The 13,961-nt window shown below is 39.2% G+C and overlaps 4 protein-coding genes across 16 annotated transcripts; 3 read left to right on the top strand and 1 right to left on the bottom strand.

Moving 5' to 3' along the window:
• The first annotated feature begins 393 nt into the window (after window positions 1-393).
• Window positions 394-2,698, top strand: si:ch211-286b5.5 (uncharacterized protein LOC100003596 homolog). The gene is made up of 3 exons (XM_049719907.1): window positions 394-598; window positions 1,058-1,184; window positions 1,905-2,698. The coding sequence occupies exons 1-2, from the start codon at window positions 509-511 to the stop codon at window positions 1,181-1,183; spliced, it is 216 nt and encodes a 71-aa protein (XP_049575864.1). The 5' UTR covers window positions 394-508; the 3' UTR covers window position 1,184; window positions 1,905-2,698.
• Window positions 2,699-4,721: 2,023 nt separating this feature from the next.
• Window positions 4,722-12,481, top strand: si:ch211-286b5.4 (afadin- and alpha-actinin-binding protein). Of its 11 annotated transcripts, XM_049719874.2 has the most exons (14): window positions 4,722-4,868; window positions 5,015-5,078; window positions 5,457-5,521; window positions 5,591-5,659; window positions 5,790-5,913; window positions 5,983-6,061; window positions 6,145-6,265; window positions 6,906-7,059; window positions 7,200-7,303; window positions 7,382-7,543; window positions 7,612-7,723; window positions 7,938-8,097; window positions 8,595-8,676; window positions 8,757-8,955. In XM_049719874.2, the coding sequence occupies exons 1-13, from the start codon at window positions 4,740-4,742 to the stop codon at window positions 8,635-8,637; spliced, it is 1,386 nt and encodes a 461-aa protein (XP_049575831.1). In that variant the 5' UTR covers window positions 4,722-4,739; the 3' UTR covers window positions 8,638-8,676; window positions 8,757-8,955. The 11 variants fall into 11 exon arrangements, with proteins under 11 accessions (XP_049575831.1, XP_049575833.1, XP_049575832.1 ...); XM_049719876.1 differs by lacking the exons at window positions 8,595-8,676; window positions 8,757-8,955 and adding an exon at window positions 12,126-12,481; XM_049719875.2 differs by lacking the exons at window positions 8,595-8,676; window positions 8,757-8,955 and adding an exon at window positions 9,593-9,729.
• nanos3 (nanos homolog 3) lies at window positions 9,059-10,374 on the top strand. The gene has a single exon (XM_049719899.2). The coding sequence runs from the start codon at window positions 9,359-9,361 to the stop codon at window positions 10,016-10,018; it is 660 nt and encodes a 219-aa protein (XP_049575856.1). The 5' UTR covers window positions 9,059-9,358; the 3' UTR covers window positions 10,019-10,374.
• On the bottom strand, window positions 10,752-13,959 carry LOC125968608 (uncharacterized). Of its 3 annotated transcripts, XM_049719863.2 has the most exons (8): window positions 13,904-13,959; window positions 13,594-13,641; window positions 13,365-13,459; window positions 12,542-13,242; window positions 11,866-12,274; window positions 11,345-11,478; window positions 11,002-11,103; window positions 10,752-10,920 (listed from the first exon to the last, which is right to left on the bottom strand). In XM_049719863.2, the coding sequence occupies exons 2-8, from the start codon at window positions 13,625-13,627 to the stop codon at window positions 10,842-10,844; spliced, it is 1,554 nt and encodes a 517-aa protein (XP_049575820.1). In that variant the 5' UTR covers window positions 13,628-13,641; window positions 13,904-13,959; the 3' UTR covers window positions 10,752-10,841. The 3 variants fall into 3 exon arrangements, with proteins under 3 accessions (XP_049575820.1, XP_049575819.1, XP_049575821.1); XM_049719862.2 differs by lacking the exon at window positions 13,904-13,959 and having other exon boundaries at window positions 13,594-13,897; XM_049719864.2 differs by lacking the exons at window positions 10,752-10,920; window positions 11,002-11,103 and adding an exon at window positions 11,246-11,270.
• Between the last annotated feature and the right edge of the window lie 2 nt (window positions 13,960-13,961).

A 13,961-nucleotide genomic window follows, 5' to 3' on the forward strand; every position in this document is an offset into this window, starting at 1 on the left:
AGTAAATGAAACCCCTGACTTGTGTGTTTGTGTGTGTGCACAGATTACAAAGCAAAGAGGATTTAAGAATTTTCTTCTCCAGTACTGATGAACATTGAGAATAGTACTTAGTGGCTTGCATTCACTCCAGATCATTGCAGCATGGTTTTACAATCTTGCATGGGGACAATAGGGGTCTATTTTCACACACCTCCGCAAAAATAAACATGCCGTTCAAGTTTCAACTTCAGCATTTCATTACTGGCGATGAACCAACACATCAAATTATTGTCAGGTCAGTCCTTTGCTCACTGACGTGTTCAACACGCACCATGATGTCCAAGTTTCTACAGGGAGTTTGATTGACATGCAGGAAACCAATTAGAACGCCCTGCTGGGAGGGACAATCTGCAGCCAAAGGATGCCATTCGGCGAAATGCTTATGAGTGTTTTGGACCAATTTCTTCTCGCTGGTAGACGTGTACTACTCATAAAGCGTTCTTGACTTTTCTCACCCACATCTCTCGTCATGTCCAATAACAACGCCAGCAACAACTTAATCGTCGCTCAAAGGGCCGTGAAGCAGCTCCGTTTGGAGGCCAGCATCCGGAGGATCAAGGTACCAGCGGCCGACGCGGACACACAAACGCCGAGAGAGCAACAAGCTAAGCGATCGACTGCTGAATGGCGGAGACAAACTGATAGTCTGGGGAATAAACAGGCTTCCCACATTGCAGTTTTACATGGAGGAGAGCGAAATCTTAGGCTAAGGGGGACTAAACGCTGTTGCTCTTTTTGAACTTTACCACCGAGCGTTAAAACTTTGAAATAATAAGTACCGCGTTGACACAAGTTTTACTGTGTGGTGAAGTTACTTTTCTTACACGTCAGTAACTCGCTAATCACGTGAAAATAGTCTTCTGTAAACACTGTACGCATACTGTTGTACCGTTGCATGCAAATTGTGTGCAAATAACAGCTAGGCCTGTTGTTGTGGAGGTTTTGCGGTATGTGTGACGTCTAGCTTTTTTTTTTTTTTTTTTCTCCACCGTATGCTGACGTCGTATGTGACTCGCAGGTGTCTCAGGCTGCTGCCGAGTTGAGGAACTTCTGTCTGCAAAATGCCTCCAAGGACCCCCTCCTGGTCGGTGTGCCTTCCAGCGATAATCCTTTCCGACCACCAAAGTCCTGCTCCCTGTTCTGAGGTAGCCGTAGTGGGAAACTCGCAATGACACAACACGTAAAATGTAGCACGGATTACACAAAATTTTACATATGGCTGCTGCTGATCTATTAAGATCAAATACAGTAGTGTCAAAAATAATCCTTCTCAAACATGATAATGCTCACTTTTAAAGTGACGTTGCCAGAGATGTATTAATTTTGTGTGATATGGTAAATTGCATACCTGTTCACCAAAGCCAAATACTATGTTTTTAAATATAAGTGTTTGAGGTAGTTCTTGTATTTGATTTCATACACATTAGAAATAACCGATGTTCTATTTGTGACACTGGCGAATCGTCTCTCGTAGTTTGTAGTAATGCAAATACGAAGATCAAAGCACGTGTTGCAGCTTGCTTTTTATCCACAAAATAAAATTGCACACATAGAATGTTAAGGTGGTCTGTTCAAATTCTCACCTTAATTCTTCTTCCCCTGAAAACTCTTCATTATTAATATTTGCTCCTCATTTTGGGTGCTAGTTTAAAACATTTCTCAACTTTTGCTAGTTAGTACAACCATCAACAGTGCAACAAGTCTTATACAGTATGTTCATTCTAAATGCTACTAGTGTTGTCCTTAACCATCCCATTTCCAAAATTACCGTCGTCAACTTGTGCAGGAAAGCAAAGACGCAATACAGTACATGTCTAGGAAACTGTGATTTTTAACATTTGCTATTTTTTTTTCTTCCCTTTTAGTTTGGCAAGAACAATGAAGAATTTCTGAATCTATATACCGAAGGCTGTCTTCAATTTTACTTAATGTTGCTGTAGATCTGCCAGCAGCTCCCTCCTGGACCTCAGGAAGGATGGATGGATTCGGGGGGTGGGGGGGTTTGGTTTGCCAAAATGATCCATGAATCACTTTCATGCTGCACCAAACTTGTGGAGTCTAAAAATAGTCATGAAATCGCACCAATATAACTAATACATTTAAAGTATTTTTCATTTTGCTAGATATTTGGTTTCCAAACGTATTTTATATTCAATGCCATAGATAAAGCCAGGTATTAATTTAACACCCAGTACTGTTATACAGGATACTCTTATTCAAACGCTACAGACATAGAATTGAACTTGTGGTTAAGTTGTGATCCACTTTTCAGATATTTATAGCTATGCTTATGTTCTCACTTTTGACACACTATAACATGGTACAGATCTAAATGTATTTTAATAGCGTGTTGTTGTTGCTTTTATTAGCTTGTACTCTGTTACCATCTTTAAAACACATGCCTTATATCATTTGAATAATGACTGACTGTACACCACTTAATATATGCAAATAGCCAAACAGCAGCTATTTTGAAAACATCCAATTGTTCCTGTTCAATGAATCTTGCTGAAGTTGACCTGTTGCATGAGCTGTTTTCCACAATGGAATTTTATGCCAAGCGATCAGGTCTTTTACTACTGTTACCCTATATAGTCCTTGTCTTTGCTACTGTGAGCAACAATTTTAGAAATTAAATTTCTTTTTCACACAGTAACAATTTGTTTTTATTTGGGATTTTGGAACCACTTTGTTGTCACTGACTACAAAAACAACTTGCGAAGATAATGCTCTTTTTGGACATCTGAAATCTATATTTTGGAACTTTGCTCTTGTGGTGACTTTTAACATTCATTTACTGCTTTAAATTCATTTATCATTGTTTTTTCAAACAAAAATAGGTCAGATGTTTAGCGCTCTTATGGTTTGGTTTGCTTTATTGTTTAGCACATATTATTATAGCAATAACAGTGCAAGGAGGGAGACGAAGCCTAGGGCTTGTAAGGAGCTCCACTCCTGTTATATATATATACAAACAAAGTGCAAAACAAACAAAGTGCTGTGTAGTCAAATGTCAATAAACAAAAGCATAACAAGCTAAATATTAATTTGTCATATTTATATATGCATATATACGAATGTGTATGTATACATACATAAACAGATACACTATACAAAATAAGAAACAAGCGAAACAAAATAGACACTTAGGGATGTTGAAGCAATCAAAGAGACACCAGGTAGGAATAGCTAAAAGGGAACAGAAGAACTGTAAACAGAAAATAACAAAACAAGGAAGAATCAGTATAAATTGTGGTTTAAGTTGATGTTCTTAGTATGGATCAGCTGAGTGCAGTGGAGTAATTATGGACTGGTAGGATCATGAGTGGAGAAGGTGGTGTTTCAGGTGCTTTCTAAAAGCAGCCTGTGAAGATATGGATTGGATATGGATTGGTAGCTTATTCCAGAGTGAGGGCCCTCTAGATATCATTGATGGCGTGATGCTCGACAGGAAGGTGGGTGAAGATTGTCCCTCTGTCGTGTTGGATAAGAATGAAAGTCTGATACATATGTGAAGAAATTATGAAAAGTGGCTGGAAGACAGTGTTTCCTATATATGTATTTATGGATGAGTAGACAGGTTTGATGAATATTTATCAATTGGCAGTAGTGAATAATTTCTAAACAGTGGTGCTGATGGTTCATATCTATTTGAAAATGAAATCATTCTTAGGAACTTCTTTTGTATGATGAGTAATTTGTTGAGGTATGTTAGATATGTGGCTGCCCAGAGTATGTTGCAGTAATTGAGTAAAGGAAACAGGAAACTATAATACAGAGTGAGATGAGCAGAAGGATGGACCAAGGGACAAACATTTCGTGAAATACCTAGCATTTTCATAGATCTTTTGCAAACCAAATCAATGTGTTCAGACCAGTTTAAGTGTTCGTCTACTATAACTCCTAGGAATTTGGTGCTAGTAACTTGATGGATTTCGTTATTGATTATGTAAATTTTGGTCTGTTCGTTGGGGTAAGATATATTTATATTGCAGATGATCATGAAGTTACATTTTTTTATATTGAGTGTCAACTTATTTGTTTTGAACCATTTTGTAACAGCGTACAACTCACACTTGCAATGAGGGAATTAAAATCATCGTGGGTGGCAATGAGGTTGGTATCCTCCGCAAATAAGAAAGGAGAAAATTTGAACAAGACATGGAAAAATCGTTATGTACACTAAAACTAACAGAGGACCCAAGATTGAGCCCTTTGACTTTGACTTGACTTTATGCCCAAGGTGGTACAAAATGTCAGGAAAACAGTCCAGATTAAAGGAAAAGTGGCCATTGAGCAATTTATACTAAATGTTAAATCTGAACATTTTTATCTACAAAGCTGAACTTGAAGTTAGGTACGTGTGTAAAACAGGATGCATAGATATTTAATTGAATATGCTATAAAGACAGGCTATTAAATGCCTGAACTAATGAACATTATGTTGTTTTGCAAATATTCTCTCATCTTTAATTTGATGCTGCAACATGTTCCAAAAAGGCTGAGACGGGCAAAATGGATCTCTATGGATTTGCATGCAATGCTAGTCCTCTATACTGTAATTTACAGGTTTCGGAATATTTTTTTTTTAGTCACTTACACACATTCACTCTGTCATATGTGGGAAATTGAACTCACGGTGTCGGCACACAAAACAAGTATATACCCCTACACCATCAGCCACTCCCATTTTGGAATAAATGCTTCCTTCCAGATCTCCAGTGGCCACTGTCTTCTCACGTGACAGCTACCTTGTCGTTGCCTGCAGATTAGTAGAACAGAAAACACCTGAGTGGCCGCACCCACCAGAGGACATTGCAGTCCTCAAGGTAAGACAACACACATTATGGGAACCTGTTGTAGTTTTGTCTGGCATTTTTTTCCAATTACCTTATTAATACAAGTGTTACTGTTGTTACCATTTCTCACAGTAGTCATTTTGTCTTGAAAACTTGTGAAATTTAACTTCCCTCAGTGTGACGCCCACATGGCTTCAAGTCTTGCTCAGACAAGAGCTGAAAAGAAGCCACAGTTACCAGGTAATGGTGCCCATTTTATGCAGGAACAAGAGTTCCAAAATTAAATAAAAATGGGATTAAATAATGGCATATCTAATGTATTTTTATTTAAATATTTATCTCATGTATTCTTTCATATTTACTTAGAGTATTTCATTGCTTGGTTGCTTCAATGACTTTTATTTCAATATGTTTATAATTATTCCAATATTTATTTCACTATTTCATTTTGGCACTCGTTGCATGCATGTGCATCATTAAATACCTCGATCTGTCATACTCACCCTTGAAACTTAGTGGGCTGGCACATGGTGGGACTGGAGCTGTTCCAGTCCCAATCATATTGCTTCTTACATTTAAAGAAACATCAGTTACCAATGTCATCTGGCATTTCTTCAGACTCTTCTCGGAACACTCACAGTTTCCCCCCATGGGAATACCGCCATCAAACAGATTCCCTAAGGGTGAGTGAATTGACACTATCAGGTATGGTGAAGGGTTATAAACTCACTTGGCAAAATCTGCTCCTGTAGGAGCAACTAAAAGAGATGGATGAACATGTGGCTAGACTCCAGGACATGCTGAAGTGTGAACGGGCCAAAGTAAGGTGTACGTTTCTCTGTACGAACTCTATCTGCAAGCTTTCAGTCTCAATTCCTTTATGCTAAGTGAATTGTGGGCTGAACAAAGTATTTGTCTTTTTCTTAATCTTTTAACTCCATCTTTTGACAGAGTACCCGTTTGCAGCTAAGGGTCAACCAGCTTGAAGCTGAGCTGAGACGCAGGGAGCACCAAAGCAACAGAATGAAAGAACGACTTGCTCATTTGCCTGACAGAAACAAGGACAAAGGACCTTGTGAGATGATCAAAATCCATTTGCAGCTTGTGGGCTGTATGTCAAATGTTCTCAGCATTTTCTCTGTAGCCATTGAGGTGCTGAACTTTCCACCGGGAGGTCGAGGCAAAAATGTGAAGTCAATAAAGTCGTCCCAGTCCACTGCAAAGTAAACTTTACTCTCATATCTTGCAGTGTTTGGTATGAAGTTGCTTTAAACTTTGGTTGATGTTTCTTTGTTCCCTTGGCTAGGCAAGAAGAGGCAGCGCTGCGCCTGATGCTGGAGCGCAGAGAAGCGGAGCTCCGAGAAGCAATGAAGCTGCGACACAGCCTTACCACCTTACTACATGCTATCAGAGTTGACATGGAGCAAGTGAGGGGAAGAAAAAGGCGCTACTTGTTAATTTTATTTCCTTAAACAATGGCAAGTTAAAATACAAGTAAAATCGAGTCACTGACACTTCACCATCGAGGACACAACCCGGTGCTCAAAGCAATCCCTGTATCCCAATATTAGCGTACACTCGGGTGACATACAGTGGGAACACAATTTTTAACATTTAAACCGATTCATAAATTGTGACAGATACATGACGAGGGGATAAAAAATATCTAGTTTGCTTTTACTACTCTTACTGGATAGTGTGCTCTACGCAAGCAGCACAGCACGCCGCATTCAATCCATTACCCCAATTTTCCGACATTAGAGCTCACTCCTCCAAACTAGTAGTCTGATCTAGTACCATGACTGACCTTTTAGAGGTAGCATGGGTCACCCAGACTTCCAGGAAATACAAAGAAATGGAAGAAGCTAGGATATCTGCTAATCGGATCCTGATTCTAACCTCTCCGTGTTATTTTACTGTAGTGAATGTCTTGTAAAACACGCAAAAACATAACAGACAGTTGAACCTCAATATGTCTGTCAAAAGTGCAAGTTTCAGGCCCCTTCAAAACTAGCCATTATTCTGTTAGTGATGTTATTGTAATACTGTCCGTTGTTCTCTTTTAAGACCTTGTCAAACGCTGAGGAGGACGTGAGTGGATCCCCAAACAGGAACAAAAGGTTAACTCAAGCTGAGGCAGTGCTTGGTGACCATGTGACAGGAGGTGTAGTTCAGAGTTGGAAACGTGTGCAGCAAAGGCTGGTTGACCTTCAACGTGAGGGTGAAAACGTTGAAGAATCTTTTGTCTTAATTTTGTTGTCTTGTGCATCTTCACAGCTTGATGAGAACAAAAATAAGTGCACGTGCTTCCTGGTATAATTTTCAATGATAAACTTTATTCTAATTGGTGTTTATCTGCAGGCCACATGGGAGATGGAACTGACCATGACAAACTCTTGGCTCAGCTTGAAAAAGAACTGAAAGAGAGTCAACAAATTGTAAAACTACAACAGCAAATGCTGCAGGTGTTATTGTCAATAACGTAGACACATGCAAAACTGTTTTGAAGTGCACACCTCTTAATGATACTTTTTTATTTTAAGGACAGTCTTGAATCATCCATCCCATCTGAGCTGAGTAATTCTTACTTTTTGGAAGAATGGGAGCATCTCCAAGTGCACTGGGCAGACTTCAACCATCAAAAGCGGACTTTTGAAAGCGAGAGACAGTCCTTCACGGAGGCTGCCATACGCCTAAGTCGTGAGGTGACAATGTTCAAACTCTACATGAAATTCTGTCCATTGTCTGAAAATGTACATTTTTGTGTCAACAGCGTCAGAACTTTGAGAATCAGAAGGGCTCTCTCTTGAAGCAGCAGTATTTACATGATTCTCCTTTGTGTAGTGGAAGAGAAGCAAGCAACATAAGTGACTGCAACCTTCTTAGTAAGTAGAAAGCTATGTGGCTTTTTTTAAGATAAAGACCCTGCTATTATCCCTATTGTCTTTTAATGCAGTGCACAAAATATGCCCTCTGTATATTCTATTAAGCCTTGCATATATGTGCACCATCTGCAAAATGCTCTAGAAAGTTGAGTTGAGTCTTAAGTTTGCATCTCATACTTGTGTAGGTAAAAAGCTACTGTCTTTGATTTCTCAGGTTTGGGGCCTGCTAGCAAATATGGCTGTGTTCCCATTTCCCCATCTTCCATCGAATCCAGCCCTGTTACGGTTTCAGGATTCCATCAGGGAAGAGTCAGTGTTTTAACACCCAGTACTCCAGAGCTCTATGCCGCCCTCAGTTTGTCATACAACCACAGGTCAGTCAAATACATCTTTTATGGCTTAAGTGTCAAGTAAGTCTCGGAGCCTTTCGTGGTCTATTATTTTCCTCGCTGCCTTGTCAGCAATTATGCCCCACACAAGCGAGTATAACTCAAGCCCAAACACTTTGAGTCAAGTTTAGGTATACAGACATCAAAAATGTAACAAATTAAATTGAGTGAGTCGCGGCAAATATTAGATCAGTAGTTCTTAACCTTGTTGGAGATACCGAACCCCATCAGTTTCATATCCTCATTCACCGAACCTCTCTTTAGTGAAAAATACAATTATTTTTTCCAAATTCAAGACATCAATGTTTTTTACTGGTGCACAGAATGAGCTGTGCATGAACATCACCTTCTTCAAAGTACAAAACCAACACAAAGCATGAACTCAAAACAAATTACATACCTGCAAATCAGTGTGACTTCTGCTGTTGCCTTTGTGAGACCAGTTCAGATATGCGTCATCACGAATTTACATGATAAATCAGGTGTGTTCGGACCACCGCAGTGGATGCTCTGGTGAACCCCTGAGACCGACTCACCAAATCCCTAGGGTTCAATCAAACCGAGGTTAAGAACCACTGTATTAGATACAAAACAATATTATTAGTAATAGTATACCATGTGAACTATGTGCTTGCTGTCTGCAGAACCAAAAAGGGAGCAAATCAGTTGGAGAGATGGGATAGTAAGACAGACGAGATACGTGCAAACCCAGCTCCACCTTTGGATCAGTCATTTTGAGGCGACTGAATTCCAAGCCCATTCTAAAATGTGCATGGTTTTTAAACAAAAATAAAACTTTCCAAGATGTAACTTTTTATTAAACATTTTATTCATTAAAGGAAAGTTGCACTTGTATCATATGGTATGTATATCAAAACAGACACAACAATTAAGTTAATTTTCAAATCTAGTCAATTTGCAAAGATACCAAAGAGGAAGGGCGTGACTTATTTGCGAACGATATAGAAAAACCCGAAATTGAGTGAAATGGAACGGAGTGGCAATTCTATTATGGATTATAAACTTCACTATCAGAGCTTCATTTTAATGCAAATACAACGCTGATTAAAAAGTAACAGAGTAAGCGGGGCTAAAGCAGCCCCAGTTGCACCGTGACCTCAATTAACAAAGATTGGCGCCAAACACAGCTCCGCCCTTTTTTTTTTTTTTTTTTTTTCTTCCCTTCATTGCGGCTACTCTACGAAAAGGGAGCAGCAATTCGTATTGAATACACCACAATAACACCATGGAATTGAAGCGTTCTTTAACGGAGTCTAACGGCAAAAGTTTTAAGATTTGGAAAGACTACTTGGCTCTGGCGGATATAGTCCGAGAAATCCAACGTTTGAATACCGCCACCCAGTCTCGCTCTGCGGCCGCTGGTCCACACTCGGAATATGGCGTTGGTAGAAGCGACTGTGAAACCAGTGTTCCATCTGATCGTGTTGGATTTATAAACCGAGGGTTCTCCACCGGACAGCCACCCGACAGCCAGCGGGAGAACCTGACTGAGGAGAACTTGACTGATTCTGCTCTCCCGCCAAAAGAAGTTTGTTTCGGAGGAATAACAAGTGCGTCACAGCAGTGGAGGAAGACGGCGCGTCACCAGTCACCCAAACGTCCATCTCCTGAGGTGACGACCATGAGGTGCAGCTTTTGTAAACATAACGGAGAAACCGAAATGATCTACAAATCTCACTGGCTAAAAAATCTCGATGGAGAAGTTTTGTGCCCGTATTTGCGCAATTACGTGTGTCCGCTGTGTGGTGCCACTGGTGCCCAGGCCCACACCAAGCGGTTTTGCCCAAAGGTTGACCCCACGTACATTTCGGTTTACGTCCGTCCAGACGATAAAGTCCAACTTGGCCGGTTTCGCCCAACTAAATCACAGAAATTGGACAACTAGCATTGACTGTGAACGACTTCAACACGTGTGTGCATTTGTGTGCTTTTTGTTTGTGGTTCTCGTTTTGAACATGCACGTGTATGTTTTGGAGGTGTGTTCTGTTTACATGTTTGCCTGCGTGCTGGCTGCCAGACCCTGCTTAGAAACTTTAAAATATTTTAAAATGTGTTCAGGATGCTGTTTGATGAAGAAAACGTTCCCCGTTTCACTTTTAACTAATAACTCAGTTTGAAAAATCTTATTAAGCATGTTCTTTTCAGTATTATGCATGTAACCTTGGAAAAACTAACGCTCTCCGTTTGTGGAGATAGCGTTTTGTGTGCATTCGAATAAAAAATGGTTTGTTGTAAAACCTACACTTTTGGTGTTTTGATCTTTTGGTTCTGATGTAAAATAATTAATTACCTTACACCATGAATATAATTGGAAAAACAGCTTTACTTTGCAACAAATTAACAGAAAACATCAAAATGTAATTTTTTAAAGACTAAACTTAATGGTTAAATTGCATAACAAAGATCCAACGTTTACATTGACCTTCAACTTAAGAACTCAGTCGGATTGCCTTTTGTTTGTATTCAAATAAAAAATGGTGTGTTGTGAAAACCAACACTTGTGGTGTTTGATCATTTGGTTCTGATGGAAAATAACTACTTCATGAATAAGAAATTAATATAACTGGAAAAACAGTTTCACTTTGCAACAAATTAACAGAAAAGTGAATGTCAAAATGTAACACTAAGTGAACTTAATGGTTAAATTGTGTAACATAGATCCGACGTTTACATTGACCTTCAACTGAAGAACTCAGTTGGATTGCTTCTCAATGGGGTAAACTCCTTGTGTTCTTCCTGCCACGCCGCATGTTCTCAATCTCTCGATGAGCAGCCATAATTGTTCGACTGGAACACATACATACAATACATCTAAAATTTTCCACGAATGCATACAACACAGAAAAATGGAATGGTAAATTGACAAACTTTAAAAAGGAGAGTTCCTTAATGAGCCCACAAATCAGTGGAGAGGCATCTTCTTCATGGCTTGAGGGTTTAACAACTTTCTCCATTATTGCCTGGCCGTCGCTGGTGGGGACACAAATCACTTATTCACTCATTTAATATTGATTAAGGAAATACAAAGATAAAGTCCAAAGTGCTAAATGCATTGCCAGTAACTAACTTATTTATCCTACATGTAAATCCATGTGGTGTACCTTTTTGTATTGGAATGATGCAAACATCAGTGAGGACTGTCCAATGAAGAACTTGGAGTAAATGGACTTGCATTATATTCTCATATTTCTAACAGTAAACATCTGCTTACATCAACTCGATGTTGTTGAGCTGCGAGTCTGAGACAAAATCGAAGCACCCAGATCCAAGAGAGTCACTGGAGTTTATGGTTTGCGGCTGCTTTGTGTTCACTGCACCAGGGCAACGCTCATCATCATGACCAACCTGTGTGCGACAAAAATAAAGACAAATACAATTATTTTCATATAAAATTTAAAGTAAAGTGTGTCCCACAACAGCCCAAACCTATGATCATTTGCTTATTGGCCACAGTGTCAGTCATGGCTTGGGTAACAGTCATGTTTTTCTTCAGGCTTTCACATTATTATAATTTAAAATAAATACTTTAAATGAAATGAAACTACTGAACTTTTCTAGTAAGTAAAGCAGTAAAACTATTAAAGGGATTTTTTTACTTATTTAGACATTTACAGGAGTAAAAAAATAAATAATTTGTCTCTAAATGACTGAGCACCACTCTGATTCTATATGTGGGTGTGCCTCAATGCTTGAACGGCTAACCCCTGGAGGAAAACTGGATTAACTACTCACCATGTTATTCGTCTCTGAGCCACCAGAGGGGATGACTTCACAGAGTTTGACACGACAGTGTCCTTCTTGGGTGTTAACAGACAACGCATCTGCTTTGTCTTCCTCACAGTCCATAGCATCACCATGCAGATCATGCATCTTCTCATCAGTTCCTATAGAAACACACTGCACCTCCACATCGCTAGAAGTTAGACTGAATGATCCACAGTCCACTTCTAGGGGATTTGATTTCTCCAAATGATGTTCCTTTTCCATTGCAGGTGGTGCTGATTCGGTGTCCACGGTTGGATCCGGAGCAAGAACTGACCCCTCTTTGCGGACATGTCTTTCGCCGTTCAAACAACTTGACTTGGATACAACGTCACACCCATTACTGGGAGTGTCAGGAATGTGGAGCTCTGTTACTGGCCTGTGTTTTAACAAACAAATTAAACAAACTTAGCATGTTACTTAGGTTTCATCATTACACTTTATCTTGACTTATTTGTTGGAACACATTTGACTTTGACTGACTTGTAATTTTTCACTTCAAAATGTACATGTGCACCCTGTAAAATTTTGACCCATTATATTTTTGAGAATGTGAGTTTAATAAAAAGAAAATCTGTATTTTTAATTGAAATTCGTTAGTTGTTAAAAAACAAAAAACAAAACAAAACAAGACCTCTTGACTAACCTGTCCACTGCACTATCCTGACTGGTGTGCAGTACCTCTTCTTTCCTCAGTTCTGTAGTGATGGTCACCAGGGTTGAAACCAGTGATGGTGGTAGGAGAGATGATTCAATGTCAACTTTGTTTGTGGATGTCTGCCGTTCAACTTTCTGTCTGCTGTTCTGACCATTTACAGTCTTAGTTGTCTGTAAAAAATGACTTCGCTCCTTTTCTGTCAGACCACACATACCCATCCGTTTCCTTTTTTTGGTAGGCTCCTCTGTCACTGTTTCAGTTTTGTCATCTTTGCTGTCACCCATACTCTCATCGCTCTGTGCACCAAGACTCACCTTTTGGTTTCTTACTAAATTACACTGAAGGCCATTATTTGTTCTCTGCTGATCTTCTAAAGCAGTTGAACATAAATGACCTGAGTCTTTGGAGGTCAATGGAAAGACCTGGTTTTGCTCTGTTTGAGACAATATTTGGTCACATTTCTCTGTCATTTGATCTTCATCCTTGTCCTTTCCACTCATGGTATCATCCCTTACAGGAGACATCCCTAGTTGAGAATCACTGATGGGATGTGAGACTGTTGTCTCTTGTTTCTTTTTAACAGGATCATTCAGCTCTGACTGGTCAACGTTTTCATCAGAAATGACATCTAGTTTGGTCAGAGAGGATTGTGCCACTTTCTGATCTTGCACAGAAATGACAATAGATACCTGCAGAGGGGAGACAGAGGTGCAGCTCGGCTTGCTACTTTATTATCTTTGGTATCCTTGAATTATGGTGAATTATCGGTGGCTTTTTAGAATATGGGTGTTTTTAAAAATGACCTGATTACCTTTTGAAAAGTATGGTCAATATCCGTAGAGGAAAGATTGTCAGATGGCCTTTTTCTTGTCCTGAGGGATGGAAGCTGTGGTGGACCTGAGCCGCCTACAAAAATAAAGTATATGAATAAAAAACTTTGTCTCAGTACCATAATAATAACAGCACAGTATTGTTATGTATACTTCAAAATTTTAAGCAAGATAAAATTGTGTTATGGTGCATTATGGTGCATCCTTTACCTTCGTTGTGGTTCTTTGTGCTTGATTCTGGCATCTTTCAAATGTTACCTTTATGAACAAATTGAATAGTTCTAATTTTACATGCCTTCCAAAAGAAACTGTATCAGGGTTGCGGGATTTTGGATAGCATAAAGCTAATTGTCACATTTATGGTTTTCTTGAGCTAAAGAAGACCTAATTATTATAAGGGTAAAGGTTTAGATATTTAATAAACTCAATAATATGTAACAATGCACATTTCGCGTTTATTTATTTTTTGCTGGAGAATTGTGATAAAAAGACTACACTAAACGTGACTTTTCTAACTCACCTGAACCCAAGCCAGAGCTTTTCACAAGACTTTACGTCAGGAACTGGGGTTTGCGGTC

This window comes from Syngnathus scovelli, chromosome 5, assembly GCF_024217435.2.
Source record: "Syngnathus scovelli strain Florida chromosome 5, RoL_Ssco_1.2, whole genome shotgun sequence".
In the NCBI taxonomy this organism is placed as follows: domain Eukaryota; kingdom Metazoa; phylum Chordata; class Actinopteri; order Syngnathiformes; family Syngnathidae; genus Syngnathus; species Syngnathus scovelli.

What these genes read in the sequence shown, in the direction of transcription:
- si:ch211-286b5.5 (XM_049719907.1), top strand. Translation starts at nt 509, where the DNA reads ATGTCCAATAACAACGCCAGCAACAACTTAATCGTCGCTCAAAGGGCC. An exon ending in CCAGCATCCGGAGGATCAAG is followed by an intron (nt 599 to 1,057) that starts GTACCAGCGGCC and finishes TGTGACTCGCAG; the next exon opens with GTGTCTCAGGCTGCTGCCGA.
- si:ch211-286b5.4 (XM_049719869.1), top strand. Translation starts at nt 4,740, where the DNA reads ATGCTTCCTTCCAGATCTCCAGTGGCCACTGTCTTCTCACGTGACAGC. An exon ending in AAACAAGGACAAAGGACCTT is followed by an intron (nt 5,914 to 5,982) that starts GTGAGATGATCA and finishes TTTTCTCTGTAG; the next exon opens with CCATTGAGGTGCTGAACTTT. An exon ending in TACAACAGCAAATGCTGCAG is followed by an intron (nt 7,304 to 7,381) that starts GTGTTATTGTCA and finishes TTTTATTTTAAG; the next exon opens with GACAGTCTTGAATCATCCAT.
- nanos3 (XM_049719899.2), top strand. Translation starts at nt 9,359, where the DNA reads ATGGAATTGAAGCGTTCTTTAACGGAGTCTAACGGCAAAAGTTTTAAG.
- LOC125968608 (XM_049719863.2), bottom strand. Translation starts at nt 13,627, where the DNA reads ATGCCAGAATCAAGCACAAAGAACCACAACGAAG. An exon ending in GCTCAGAGACGAATAACATG is followed by an intron (nt 11,479 to 11,865) that starts GTGAGTAGTTAA and finishes TGTCGCACACAG; the next exon opens with GTTGGTCATGATGATGAGCG. An exon ending in AAGGAACTCTCCTTTTTAAA is followed by an intron (nt 10,921 to 11,001) that starts GTTTGTCAATTT and finishes TATGTGTTCCAG; the next exon opens with TCGAACAATTATGGCTGCTC.